General features: G+C 44.6%; 1 protein-coding gene across 1 annotated transcript in view; it reads left to right on the top strand.

Moving 5' to 3' along the window:
- The first annotated feature begins 2519 nt into the window (after positions 1 to 2519).
- LOC138185366 (serine/threonine-protein kinase 17B) overlaps positions 2520 to 15560 on the top strand; it is a 60446-nt gene continuing 47405 nt past the window's right edge. The window contains exon 1 of the mRNA XM_069124234.1: positions 2520 to 3272. Coding sequence (XP_068980335.1) covers positions 3139 to 3272 — 134 coding nt within the window. The 5' untranslated portion in view covers positions 2520 to 3138. The remainder of the gene's footprint in view (positions 3273 to 15560) is intronic.

A 15560-nucleotide genomic window follows, 5' to 3' on the forward strand; every position in this document is an offset into this window, starting at 1 on the left:
GTTCGTTGTCTTCTGCCGACGCGCGTGGGATCGCGTGCCAAATAATCCCTGAGAAAACGCGGAGCAAATCGTGCAACGATGAATTAGGGGGAGGAGAGGTGGAGGAGAGTGATAGTTCTCTCTCTTGATTGCGCCTTTGTGTCCGGATCGCGTGGCAGACTTTCATCGTGTAACGTATTACACGTACTTTTATCATATACCGGGAGAAAAATACATCTCGTTCGATGGATAGAAACGGGTATCGATGTACACCACGCGGTGAACGAAAGAATACGTTCGTTTAATATTGAGATGGATGATCATTAAAACCAGCACAGTCAATATTAATTATCGGTATTCCGCGATGAGCGAGGAAAATACGATTTCGCGCGGTTAGAAATATTATTTCCGACGAATCGGTCGATAGATCATGTTCGAAATAACCCCTTTGCCTCGATCACCGAGCCGATTTCAACCAACTAATCGTCGTTGCGTATAGACGTCGCTAACTGTTGCTCGTGGTATTAATGGAGCCGAATGTCCGTGAAATCGGGAAGGAAATAGCACTTCGCTCGCTCGACTCGATGGCAACAGCCTGCGCCGCAACCTTTCGCAGGACCATCGATTACGACTGCTATCCTAGGAAACTGGTTGTGCACGTAGATTACTGGTCGCGCGATGAATCAGCCGAGTATCATCGCTAAGATGTATATGCAGATGCGTAGAACGCATATCCTTATGATTGACTCGTCGATTCAAGAAATCTTTGTCGATATCTTTTCGAAATGGTTTCAAGTGTCTGCCATCCTCAGAACGGTACTCTCGAAGATTCAGTGTGCGTGTAATCTTCGCGTACTATATCTTGATATTCTAATTTTTTCATTTCGTTAACGAACCATCAAGGACCAGGCAGTAAGATATGCATAAAACGGACATAAACGTAATATTATTGGAAAGCGTAAATTATTTTACGCGTTACTTTGTTAAGGTACATAAAATCATTACCGGTGAAAAAATATGCAATTCTAGTAGTCATATTTCAGCGAAGATATTAAAGCGAAGCTACAGATCCCGGAGGCAAACGTGCGATCTCGGTCGAAATGGGTGGTCAGCGTTCGGATGGATTTACAATTAGATAAGTCGAAGGAAACCAGCTCTTTCCATCAGTTCCACCGAAAGTCTATTAAGAAGCGTCAACTCGCTCCTCCGCTATCTGTAACCTACTTGAATCTGGTATTACCAGATGCATTGTCGATGAGGCCGTATTTTGCAAATCAATTTCATTCAAACGGAAATATTATCTCGATGGTATGCGTTAATTGCATCAGATAGACTCATCGAAAGCGCCAGATAACTCGATTGAGAAACTCGTCCGCGTGTTTCGCAAGATCCTGTTAAGAAATGCGTTCGGCTAACTCTTCGTCCGTCTGGTCAAATTTCCTAATAGGATATTACGTAGACTTTGATGGAAGTTATTCGAACGTACTCGACTGACGCGTCTGTTCTTCCATCTGACAATTAGAGGAACAGCCGTCGGGAGAATAAACGATTCGTTAATTCGATTTCCGAATTCCGCGACGTTTGAGCGACGAGGCTGGATTCGAGACTCGTGCGAATAGAACCGTGGAGACAACGGTTATCCTTATCGAGATTTAGCTGATTTATATCGGCATTGGAAGCTGCACCGACATATTAGGAGATCTATAATGCAGAGGCGCGCATAGCCACGACTCCGCGGCCCCTCTCTTTCTCCGGATCGTTGCTGCCGCTCTTTCGCCGCGAAATCGATAAATTATACATTCAATTATTCATGCTCGGTCGCCATAATCATGTACGGTAGTTGACAAGATCCTGGCACGCTTTACAAGCCCCCTGGCTCTCCGCGTTTCTTCGCTAGTCCAAGGTGAGTTCCGTTTACTCGATCGGTCGTAAGCTATTCGATTTACTCGTTGTCGATGCTTTACTAGCTCGTTAAACTAGCTTTAAAACGGTTTTATTAACGCGAGATATCGCACGATAATAACGTAGAAAGAGTCGCGTGTTGTTTGCGTCTCGCCTGCCAAGAGAACGCTGCTGAATCGTTTTCTGTTCGGAAAGTACGGCATTGAAATCACCGGGTGGAGAGTGGCAAAAATGGAGCAGCTCGCGGTCTCGGAGATCTCGTTATCGAATCGTATATACGCTCGTGATATTGCTTATTAATCGTAAGATCGGTTTGCGAAGCTTGAAAGACGCGTGGGGAGACGGAGAAGGAGGATGATAAAGAAACATAGGCGAAATACGCGCGAGAGGAGGAATGGAGAGCGAGAGAGAGAAAAGGAAGTGGTCGGTCGGTCGGTGCATGCCTGTCAAGTTCTTTCTCTCTCGGGTTCGAAGTTGGTGCAAAGAGTAAGTTTACTCGTTCGGTTTCGGATTCGTTCGGATCGCTTCGGTTCAGTTCGGTACTGTCACCGAGTTTTGTTATAGGTGGGGGTACGTTTCCCCTACCACGTTAGAGATAGCGAAGGCGCTTCGAGAATCGAGAGTGGGGAATCGCACGAAGCTTCGGCGGAAGGTTCAATTGTTGGCCAACCATCGCGACGAGTGGTTGCGCGTGATAAACACTCGCACGATAGAAGCGCGTGCTTCGTTTCGCGATCGGTGCGTGCACTGGGGCTAAACTTGTGCGTTCGACGTCGCCTCTAATCGACGACGATCATCGTACGAAACGTGCAGCAAGATGAAACGCGTGCCTGTAATCGCGACAGTGACGTGGTGATTGGTTTCGTCGTTGTTCGCGTTATATCGGCGTGAGTAAACCCGTAGTCCGTGTAAACGCAGTGACCGAAGCAGAGAGAAAACACCTTCCCTTTTTTCTTACTACTTCCTTTCTAACGTTTGCCTGTGAATACGGAGGATATTTACGCGAGTATTGCTGGCTGTGATCGCAACAAGTGAAATCTCCATAGTCTTCCTCCGTCTCCTTCTCCTTCTTTTCTTCTTTTCTTCTTTTATTCTTTTGTGTGACTCGACTACAACGAGACTACCCGTGTGCCTGCTGGTTATCTACTTTGGCGGTCGTGACGCTTCGTCGTACGACCGAGCAACAGAAAAATTTGGGATTATCCGTGCATCTTTTGCGTTTGGTTCAGTTGACGTACCGTCGACCGGGTAGCGGCCATGACGGCGGACAGCTTGTTCGAGACTACCAGCATCCCAGGGCATCTCGCTCCCACGCCCCAGAGGCTGGAGAGGCTTCTCTCGAAACAGACCCTCGAGGAACTGTACGAGGTCGAGGAACAACCTTTCGCACGGTAAGTCCAGTCTTGCTTCTCTTCCTCTTCTCGCTTCGTCTCGTCTGCACACTATTCTATCTCTTCTCATCGTCTCTTTGTGTAACGAGGTTACCGCGTCTACGTATATGTTTCCGACTCGGACATAGAACGTCGATCGTTTTTCCCTATGTGTGTCCTCGCTAGGTCACCGATCTATCGCGCGCATCGAGCTCCGTTAATTAAAATTGTTTATATCTTCCTCCTTCTTGTCTTTCTCTCTCTATTCGCGTACCTTTTCTAACTTTGTTTTGTTTGGCTATCGTGTCGAAATGCTTTCCTTTAGAGACATTACTGTTTCGCGACTGGAAGCAGACGGCGTGTAAAAACCTTTCAAATAGAATTCGAGTAAGAAAACAAAAAAGTTCTAGCGATAGAACGTTCGAGTAGGGCCTTGGGGCACCCTTAACTCGGTTCTGGATCCTACCGAAGAAAGAAAGTGCCCCTACCGCGAAAGATCGAGGTCGAGACTTCGCGCGTCGATACTCTTTTACGACCTCAGTCTGCGCTAGTCTACGCCAGTATCCTTTTTCTCCCGTTTCTCGAAAATTCCGTTGCTTCTTAGGAAACAACGAAAGAAAAGAGAAGAGATAGGAGGGTACCGTGAATAGCTTGGAACGTTCCTCCGAAACTGTGCAAGGTCGATGAGCATCTGCGAACACGGTTCTCCGTGTGTTCCGAACGAATCCTCCTCCTCCGTTGTGCACACGAGATCGTCGTAGAGAAATTGTCGAATCGAATGGCGCGATATAAACGACACAGTTTAATTCGTTTCTAACATCTATCGTCCTACTGTAAACTTCTCGTCGTCGTTATTGTGTATGGAAAAACGAAAATGTTATTTTTTATATTACGTTGGCTGTAAAGCAGCGATAAAGCGGCTCGAAAGAATCAACAAACCGTACATTAGCTATTATCGCGATGTTTCGACAGTCGCGAAGGTCGAGAGATTTTGCAAAATCGCGTAACGACGAGACGCGTGCGTATCGACGTTTAAAGTTACAGTTTTGGAGCAAATAATTACGAAGGTCACATGCTTCGAATTCCGTTGCGAAAGGAAAAGTTTTCATCGCGAGGTGTACGCTGCGTATGCAAAGTCGCGTCAAGTTACGGCGTAATATTTTCCGCTAAGTATTTTTTTCAACGATATAATACTCGCAGGATGCGTTTACCGCGACAAAATTTGCCTGAAATAGTCGAGAGATCCTATTATGGTCAATCGCGCATTCATCCTCGATTTGCTCCAGTGCCATTTCCATTCGCGGTCCTTTTGTTTGCTGCTTATTGGAAGTGGGTAGGTAGTGGACTGCTGTAAACGATATTCTCGTTGCACTCGGCGATAATGTAGGCCACCAGCTACGTTGTTTGTTGTTATTACACGTATCAACATCGTTCTCGTTATGTACATGTAATCCGTTTCGACGATGTCGATTGCACACATCGTCGATACAAACTTACTTAAACTGTGTGATTTTCAAGAAAGAAAGAGAGGGAGAGAAAGAGCGGGGACGCGCGGTGAATCGCAAGACGGTATTAATATTTATCATCCGAATCAAGCTCTAACGACGTAACTCGACAGTTCTTTCACGACGACCCGCTATTAGTATTCTTTCAGTGACCGGATACGTTCGAGATATTCCACAAAGGTGTTAACCGTTGCAAAGATTTATGCAGCCGTCAATCAGGATCGCCGGTCGTTAGGCGTTAGCTACGAATGCAAAATAACAGCTGCTTACTAAACACCTGCTGCATTCGAGATTTATACACGCCAGTCGTACAGTGCTTTCGTATCGAAGAACGGAGAATTATATAGTAGCTGACGAAAGTATACAGCCCCGTGCAACTTATTTCGAACTGTACTTTAACGTTATGAAGGCGCGTAGGTCGAAATTACTTGGAAATATGTTGTTTACCGATCTGCTGTTGCCTAGCAGTCGTTGCTCGCAGTCGTGTGTGCGTCTAACAGTTTAAGAATTGATATTAATTGCGTGTACGTGCGATTCGAGGAAACGATCCTTTAAATTGTTTGACCAACTGTATGATGCATGCGAAACCTCGATATAAACTCGTGTACGTTATTAAGGAAAGGAATGCAAACAACCGCGGCGATTCTTCGTAAAAGTCTGGCTTACGTAAGATTCCAGGGAGAATCGTGCATCCAAAAGGAGAATGGCACGGCGGTTGTTAAATGGCACTTTTTATTCACCGTATTTTATTGTTCCTTTTTCTTGCGGAATTGTTACATCGAATTAGTCGTTCGCTAAAGGAAAACGAGTGGAGTACGATTCAGATATTTAATTCTGGCTCGAATTACGAACCACCAGCGCGACGCCGCGCCGCGTCATAAACTTTAGAGAGAGAGGGATCCCGATATAAATATTATGATTATGGCTATATCGGCTTATAGGGTGCCATTCGCGAATGTAAACTGAAAAGCAAATGTGCGCCGTTTCGTTCTCTCCGATTAAAAGATTTTGAGCGCGTAATCGATACTTACCCTCGCTATATGCTAGGCGTTTTATCGCCTACGACAGACATTTGCCTTGACGATTTTTCATCGTTATTCGTATTCGTTCGTCACGGTCTTGGAATTTTATATCGACTCACACTCTTCCCTCCCATCTCTCGCCGCAAAACGAACCTCTTGGAAGCCGAACTGGTCGACTGCGGTTTTTGGTTTTATCCGGATGCGTGATTAGTAGACTGTGGACTCTTAAGTATAAAAATGCCTAAAACGTTTATAAAATATATGCAAAGTGAAATATTTCTTACGATAACAGATGAAACATATTTCTGCTTGAGTTTCATTTATTTTTTTTTTAATTTGCATTAACATCCGCATTCCAACGATTAATGTTGATTTTTTTGAAAAAACAACAGGCTTACGTTTACGAAGATGAGATAAAACATCAAATTCAGAGGTAAATTAAAAAAAAAATATTTTTTCGTCGCTCTTGTCTACTTTCGAATTTACGAAGTTGATCGACTAAGTTCACCTTGTAGAGATCAAATGGCATTCAACTCGAGAGTTTTAAAAGATTTACAACAAAGGACGCTCGTACGTTCCATACGTAGTTTGACGTAACATAGATCGATTTGACGTAGATTAATTATTTTTTCGCTTCGCTTTTTCGTCAATGAAATATCACAACTAGAAGGTGCTTCTGTTTTTCCTTGTTCAGGTGTGAGATCGCAAACTAATTGCAGAGAGTATTATGAATCACACGCACGGTATTTCCCTACGTAAACATTTCGCCTCGTTGATTAGAGAAGCACGGTCGCCAGAGAAGCTGGAGCTTATGTACGTGCTATACTTTAGGATACAGACAAATTCATTTCTCGTGACTCAGAGAGTAAGTGGATTTCTTGTGAGCACGGGGAAAATGGTAATCGATGCGGCGCGACAGTACCTATATCATTTAAAATAACGACCATGCTATAATAACTGCACCGTGAAACTAAAAAAAATAAATGATATTATTATTATTTTATGTATAACTATTACTATAGAAATATCGTACGATCACAGGTCGACAATATAGATCGATAAGTGGTCTAACAAAATTCGTTCTCTATCGTTAATTATTATTACCTTATTACATTTTTATTTTTATTAACTTACAATCCGTTCCAATCTGTCATGTTCGCTGTTGTATCGAAAGGTTTCTTTTATTTTTTCCGTAATTTATCTTGTACGTATTAATTTAAGCGTGGAATATAATATATCGAAAGAAGTAGCAAGATGCAGAGGCAAATGCGAAAACAAATGCAAAAGCAAAGGCTGTTGGACGGAATAGCTGCGCACCGATTTGTTCCGTATGTCGGTTGGCGTTTTAACGAGCCATCGGCGAAGAGGAGCAAATTCAATCGGCAGAAAGATATTTTGTAGCTGTGTAAGAGTGGGACGCGGGCAGATGCTTTTTATGGTATCGGGTCGCGTCTTAGAATATACGAAGACAAGTGGGGATCGTGCAAAGCAGAAGAGAGCGAGAGAGCGAGAGAGTTTAGCGTGGGTTGAAAATAGCTTGTGGCCGGACTGAGAATGCAGAGACCGTCCGCTATGCACTTGCCACTCGATATTTATACCCTTATAATAGGTAGATAGGTTGCAATGTGTCTTCGTCTTACGTCGGTCGAACGCACGAGCCCAACGACTTACCTGGAACGGTGGACAAACCACTCGGTAAACGCGGAAACATCGATATTCCGTTCTATAATTGCGTTGGATCGCGAAAAGTCTAAGAAGAAACGCTTCTACTTTTTCTGTGTCGTTCGAGAGTCGAGAGGCGCGTTCTCGTTGCTGTTCAAGTGGGATTTCCTGTAAGCGACATACGGTAAACCACGTATACTCTGTCGTAGGTTCGTTAGTATTGAAATACGTGTTGGTTTCATACGACACGTAATAATCGTTTAGATAATTAAAGATTAGTGGCGGAGAATTATGGGTTAGCGAAAGACTACGCGGCAAAAATTTAGAAAACTCATTTGTAAGAATTATAAAAACGTAAATTAAGGATTCCATGTTAGACGCTTGCAAGAAAACGTTTACAAATTCATATCCATAATTTCCGTAATTTACGGAGTACGTAGCCGCGTGGATGCAATTAACTAAAACAGCGATCAGGCTTGACTTTTATTATTTATAACAGGCTCGTTATGATTTAATACGTGTATGGTTTTGTCCATTGACGGGTTGTCAAAGAACAGAGTGGCGAAGAAATGGCCAAACGGCGAGCTCCTCTCTGGTTACGTTCGCTAAGAGCGCTCTGGTTGGAGCGTACGAGGTAACGCGACGGAAACGGGCATGCCATCTGGAAAGTAACGGTAACGGCACCTGCAATTAGTGCGACAGCCAGGCTGCCTACTTGTTGGAGGCTTGCTCGCGAGCTGGTCGTCGATGACCTTCCACCGAGGGGGAAAAACGAGATCTCGGAGCGCGTCGCTTGGTCGCTTCATCTCCTAGCAAAGGGATACCGCGTATCCGGTTTGTCGTATTCCGTGGTCTTTGTTCGGAACGGTTAAGGACGACGACGTGTTTCGAACCGTGCATCGGAGCTTCGACACGCGAGTCGTTCACGGTACACGATCCATTTCACTTTTTATAATGCAATAAGAATCTCGAAAATCATACCGTTCAGCGATCAGAAGGAGAAACCTGGAGGCAACGTGGATCTGATTGGTGGTTCCTCGTAAACTCAATATTATCGTTACTTTGTGGATGTTTATGCGATTTCGTGTTTCGCGAGCATAATTAACGAAATAGAGAGTATAGGTAAATAAAAAGTTATTCGACGAACCATCGTATCTGATAGCGAGAACTTTGGTTTAGACGATTCATTATTTTTGTATATTGTACAAACTTTATGCATTCTCGCGCTTTTAAACTTCCTCTGCAAACATTCAGCAGCCCAGTTAATTCTTTTCTGCGGAAACGCAACTTCGACCATTCGCCGTACTTTGTTCCCCGTCGTATAAATCACAGAATGTAAAAGTTGGAAATATTTGGCTGATTTCAGTTACGAGATTTCTAAACTTCTTACTGTCGTATGAAATAGCATGAATTCCAGACTCGTTTCGAGAGGATATCGTTAGTGAAAAATTTCTTTCGTTTGGATTTCGATCCAAATTCGTAGCCAGCCCACCCCGTCGATCCTCTTGACAGATTTCCGTTCGGGCGGAGTTATGGGCTGATTCTTTCACGATTTTTCTTCACCCTCGACAGGGTTTCTACTGGCGGCACGTCCCGTAGGAGGCTCCGGCAGCTGTCTCCGAGACGAGCAACAGCTGTGCTCCCTGCTGATCCCATTGGCTCGAGGCATTCTTGGACGGTTCTGCGTGTCCTTTGCTCTCGAGGATACTTCTCCTACCGTGGTGCTTCCTTTCACTTAACATAACAATGCTCTTTTTTCGTTCGAAAGAATGCCAGTTCGACGAGAGGCAGCTAACGTTCCAGTTTTTCTTCCTTTCCTTCCGTTCCTCGTTGTCGCATTTTCTTCCTTCAATGCCAACAGTGGACAATGGTTTGGAAAGCGACATTTCGCGATTAAAATTCAACTTTCAACTTCAACGTTTAACCTTGTAGCTCTTCTCGCTTCTTCTTCGCGTTCCTATCTCTTTAGACATCCTAGAACAATTTCAAGAGAAAATTTGCCGAGAAAGTTTATAAAGATTAATTAAAAGTGATATAAATCCGATTTCTTTTATACGAAAGCTTACACACTTGTTAACATGAGCGTGTAAATTTTAAATTCGACTTTTGATAAATAGTCGAATCACATCGTATAAACTGACTTTGCCGATAAGTTGACGGAACTTTAGCCGATAGAAAGTGGATATAAAGGCGTTTTTCAATTTTCACCGAAGAACGTTTTCCTCGGACCATTTGTACATCGGTCAAACTCCACTCGACCAAGAGACAGATACGTTCGTTTCAGCGAACAGGGAGATCTGTTGTTTTGACAATCGGTTGGGCGGTCGTTAGTCGTCGAAGGAAAGGGGAAGTCGTGACTCAGCGAGGTTCTGCGACATCTTATTAACATCCCTTCTGCACGATAACGGCGATTATCGGCGATACAGATACAGCGGACGATAAAGCGGTCGTGGCGTTCCGTGTCGAGAGGGCTCTTCAGCTTCCCGTCTCCTTAATTATATTTATCGGGTCAGTCGATCGGAACGGTCGTCGCGGACCGAGATCTCGCGTTGGTTCGTCGCGAACTCTCTCCTTTGGTAAAAAGTACGATGGCTCGGTCGCTTCACGGGTGAGAAAATACGATGGTACGAGCCGCGAACGAGCTACATCAACGAACAAACGTTGCCTTCTTCTCAAGGTCGCCGTGATCATTGTCCGTTCACTGGCGCGTTGCTCGCTCATCCGATCGATAACTCTCTTCTCGTGGATCGTGTTCTACGAGTTCGAGGGAAGAAGCCACCCAGAGTCGTAGACGAGCCGTGGCTCTTGAGAAATAACGAGAAATTCCAGCCATCGTTATTCACCGGTACCGTATTTAGACAGGCTGTTATTCGTGCCCGTTACAAAGCAACGAATACTCCCTTCGGTCGTCGCAGGTGTTGCAGTCCTTTTCTTTTCACCGACCTTCGAATAAAGATATCGTTTCGAGGGGAAGAAAAATTTCCGTTCGAGTTCGATTTCTAGCTCGCCACGGTGAAACACAGCGAGATCCAGATCTCGTTCTGGATTCGTGCGTTCGAACGAGACACGGTAGATTCGCGGTGGTATCTCGCCGGAGTACGGGAAATCAGCGAATCTCAATCGGGCGAGAAACGTCCTGCCGGAATGATCTATGGATCGAGATCGATCGCGAGCTCTCACGAGAACTGCTACGAAAGGCAGAGAGAGGTGTTGTATAGTTGTTGCGATATTACGACATAGAGGTTAGGCTTGGAAGTCGGGCACGATGGAGAAGGGCGACGCTGGATCGTTCGCGATCCCCATGATCTATGGATCACGATTTCTTCCTGCCAGGACATTTCGTTGGAACCGTTGCGCCGTGTGTTCTATGCTCACGACTCGAACGCGTATCGTGGTTTTTTTAGATTGCTTCGTTAAGGATGAATCAGTGTCGCAAGAAAGACGTTACGCGATGTTGGATAAATCGTTGAAAAATATGCTTTCTCCGAACGTGCAGCCTTTCTTTCCCGAGCTTCTTAGTTCAACGACTTCTCTTGAAATTCGTCAGGCAGAAATTCACGAGAAATTTCGTTCGATTCGCATCCTCTCGAAACGATCGAATTTTTTCAGACTCTTGAATCGCGTCTTGGTTTCGAGCTGGGAAACACTCTCGCATGCTTGAAAACGAGATTGCTCGTTGTTCCACGGCATACTCGACGCCTACGCTCGTTTTCTTCCTCTTTTCTCTCTGCACGCGCTGCGTGTTCTTTCAACGAAATGAAAGACAAGTTTGGCCAGCGCTTCCATTCATAGTTATTAGGGTTAAACGACGCGCAAAATGCGCCTTCTCCTCTCGTATCCTGCGTCTCCTTCTTTCTTATTGCTAGCGTCTTTATCCGCTGCGAAAGGAATCGTGTACATCCCTCGCAGCTTTTCGTTTCGTTTTAACCGACTCGCGCTGCGAAGTCGTAAACAATAATAACGATGCGATCGTCGAAGGAACCTCGCAAGCAATTGCAACGTGATTATCTGTAATGTCTCTGAACATACAGGGTGTTTCGGTTATTTTGAATTCTTGAGTATCTCGGTAAGTTCTGAAAGGCGAAGGAATAGCGTGAGAACGAAATTAGCTGATTCAGAACGACGAGCATCCAATCGACGATCGTCAACGTTTTTGTAGATGAAACTGAATATCTTTCGATACGTCGATCGACGCGTTCCATAACTCGGCGTGGGGTGCTCGTCGTATAATTCTCCCGTAATCTCCGTACGAAAAACAAGACACAGAAGACGAGAATATCGCTTAACGTTTTCCGTGGCCGGACTAAGAGATAGCTAAATCGTTCTGAGGAATACGAGGTAAACGAAACACCCTGTATGAACATACGTATGTTAAGGCACGATCTGCCAGTTGGACGTGATATTCTTGTTTTCTCGTTACCGATGCCGAAGTTATACTCGCATGTGCCGTATAGAAGCCGCGGAAAGTAGCAACGAACGAATTTGTACGGGCGATATCGTGAAAGAGTCAGGCCAAGAGAAAGAAAAAGAAACAGAAAAAGAGAAAGAGAGAGTCGTAGCTTGTTCGTTAAGACCACATACGCGACGACCTCGTTACTACAACGCGGTCGCTCCCCTTCGGTTTCCGTTCGGTTAACCGTAAATTACAACCACGACCGGTGTGTAACGAGCATAATGGCGACGGTAGCCGGGTGAAGGTCGGCCAACTCGAGCGAGCGATGCGACGCAAACGACGATACGAATCGACCGGCATTTCGTTTCTTTCACGATAAAAACCTATCCGTAGTATTTACCCGTCTTGATGTCGAGCGGTCGAATCGAAAAACCCAATACCAGCACAAGAACGTTCTTGAATATCGAGCGTTCGATCAAAGATAGGTAACCTTGTCCTTATGTAGCGTGGTCGAAAGATGAAACCTCGATCGAGGCTAACGATATGCAGATTCGATTATCCTTCCAACGTTCGCCATCCGCGCTTCTGTTCTCTCTTCAAATTTTCCTTTCTTTCGCATGGAAAAGTTCTCGTTACGTTGCACGATTGCCTTGGATTTAAACGAGTCGCTTCAGTTCGAATCGTTTGTGTTCGAATAACCTGATTTCAAGAGGACACCTAATGGCAAATAAAAAGGAAGTAGTTACAGCGGATTATGGAAATACTCGAACGCTTTATACGAACACGTATTATACGAACGTTGGAATATCTACGAACTTAAATATGCTATACGCGCCAGGCGAAACGTCTTGCAGTTTCATTAGCGGTATAACAAGTCCTGATCGTATTATCATTATATTGGTAATATTTGAGACCAATATGAACGGATTTACATTGGCAAAATGTATGAAATTATTGGAAATGAAACGAGTTGACTAATAAGAACGCTCGAGAAGATATTTCGAGTCTGGTAAACGACCAGTTTTCCTCATAGGGAGATTTTAAGTTTCTTGGAATTTAAATTACTCGGACGAAGGTAGTTTGACTAATCCGAACAGGGTCTTAAAATTAATCTCGGTCGTGTAGCATCCAGAAATCATTGGAAAGTATGTTTCAGCGTGTCTAACCATCCCGCTCGAAGGTGTCCTACTTCGCCAGCAACATATATCGTCGATCGTTGCGGTTCCGCGTATCCATTGTGGCGTACATTGGAAAGGGAATAACCTTGCCCGCATTTTCTATAGTATCGCAAGATATCTACCCCTGTTTCCTTTCGCGTACCGGCCAGATCACCCGATTATTATCCTTAAACCTAAACAGATACCGTATCTATTTTTCATTTTCCAAAGCCTAGCAATTAATCTTAACCAAAGCGCGATCTCGTTATTCAACTGTGGAAGAAATATCCGGATAATAAGTCGATCATCCGTGATTCACGGCTAATTTCAAGCTTTCGAATCGTTGGATCGATTCTCATCTCGAGATCGTTCGACTACCCCCAATAACAGGGTTGCAATTAGGCGAATGATCAGCACGCGCGGTTTGTACGTAACTCGCAAGAACCAGATACGTGGGCTTTGTAATTGTAGATTATTACTTGGGTACCGCGTGATCTGATAAGCTAAGCCCAAAGTAAAGAAATTACGCGATTCAATCGTACCTTGACGCTCGTTCTAGATGTGTAAGCAAGAACGCAGGTATTGGTTGCTTCCTTCATTCGTTGCAATATCGCCGAGATACGCAGTTTTCCTACCTCCAGATATATATCGCCAATTAACATCCTCGTACTCGGGACCTATTATTCTTCCATTTTCACTTTCCATTCGTAAAATGTGTCGGTCACTTTGAATGGTCGAATGTCTGTAATCTTACAATAACGGATGGATCGTTGTTGTCACGAGCGCGCAATGTTTCATTTCGTAACGATACAGCGAAGAGGAGAAAGGATTCTTATCGCTATATGATGGCGAACTTTGTTTAAGATACAAAACGATCGATATGCATAAAGAGCAATTCTACAATGCTGCTTAAGTCTTGCAAGCATCTTACGAAACGACAACGATAAAAAGTAACATATTTGCACGTGTGAAAATTGACTCAGCCTCCATCCTATGAGGGTTAAAGGATATTTTTTTTCAAAGAAGATAGAAATAAGGTTATAGCAAAAATAAACAACGCTAGACCAATAAAAGGAAATGTTAAAAGTCGATTCGCCGAGGGAAGAAAGAGCAGAGTCGGATAAACCGTTGGATCGTTCTCCGATCGACGCTCGACAAAGCCGATCACCCACGCCTCGCAGGAATCCCAAGGGCGAATTCGTGTCTCTCGAGCCACTTACACCTCCGGCGGCTGCTCCGGCCAACCGTAGTCGATATAGTCCGACGATATCGCTTTACCGGTGTCCTCTCTCTTTCTCTGTCCCAGATTCGATGCCATACGATGCACAGTACATGCCTGTAAACATCATGGCCAGCTCTGTATACGGCCCTTGTAACGCAATGCGGGTCAATCGATCGGGTCTACCCGGATCGATCGGAGTATCTCGACGTGCGGTCCTTTACTTTGCTTCGGAAGGCCACTCGTCCTTTTGTCGTCGCAGTTAACAGCGTCGATAAATTCACATCAAGTTGCAAGTTTTAGGTTTTTTCAACTTTCACGTTGATCCAAACGATGTCGCGCGTCAGGTTTTTTTTGTTTTCTTTTTTGTTTTTTCTTTGAAAGGACAGTGTGATAAATTTAAGTTGAATCTATAATTTTGCGATACGTCGGAAGATAAGAACAAAGTATCACGGCGACTGATTCTATAATGTAGGTGAAACGGTCGCGCAACGAAATCCGCTTGTTCGCATCGAGCCATACAGCTCGACACCATTCATCGATAGCATCGCGAAATCGGGGAAAACTTTTAAGCGATATTCATGAACGGTTTGCTGCGAGTTTCTTCCGCCTTTCCTCCGGAAAGACACTCAGGCTTCGGTTACGCACGACCTGTTGCTCCTACGATATATTTCACCGGTCTGTGGCATACTCGCAGACTTGGACGCGATTTAATCGCGATACGAGTTACGCGCGAAACTTTCACGCGGCTGACGTCATTGGTGTAACGCCGAAACGAAGAGCCTTGAACGAGCAGATTCCGGAGCCGGCGTTTCGTTATCGTACACAAGGTGCATTCGTCATCGATCTAGTCATAGTAAACTTCTACAAACCTGACCTACATCGCTTTATGAATCACGAATTCGTGCTGTCGCTGTGAACCGGTAATCTCGCGCGCGATTTCGTGGATCGTCGTTAATTCGTACGTTGCACGAGTGATAGGAGCGCGATGATCGCTTCCCTTTGTAAATAACATTTGAAATAATATTCAAGTAGACTTCTTTCACGAAACACCGACTTACGTTCGTTAGCTGCCAAGCTGCCCATTTACTACGCACATATACCTATACGATTGTCACATAGCGGACAAAAAGCGTTATTTTGTCTCTTAGCAAACAGCACGTGTTCGCTACGATAAATCACGATAGAAAAAATCTCTCGTTTACATCAGTCCTAACGCGATTCGTGGCAAATGTCGGCTTTGGATCGATTCAGTTAGGCGAAGTCACCGAGTGTTACAGAACACGTGCAACGGTATACATATTTGGAAGCGGTTGCGTCGGATTTTCGCAATTCCCTGCCAGTACGTGGT

This window comes from Bombus flavifrons, chromosome 12, assembly GCF_040668555.2.
Source record: "Bombus flavifrons isolate JBK064 chromosome 12, iyBomFlav1_principal, whole genome shotgun sequence".
In the NCBI taxonomy this organism is placed as follows: domain Eukaryota; kingdom Metazoa; phylum Arthropoda; class Insecta; order Hymenoptera; family Apidae; genus Bombus; species Bombus flavifrons.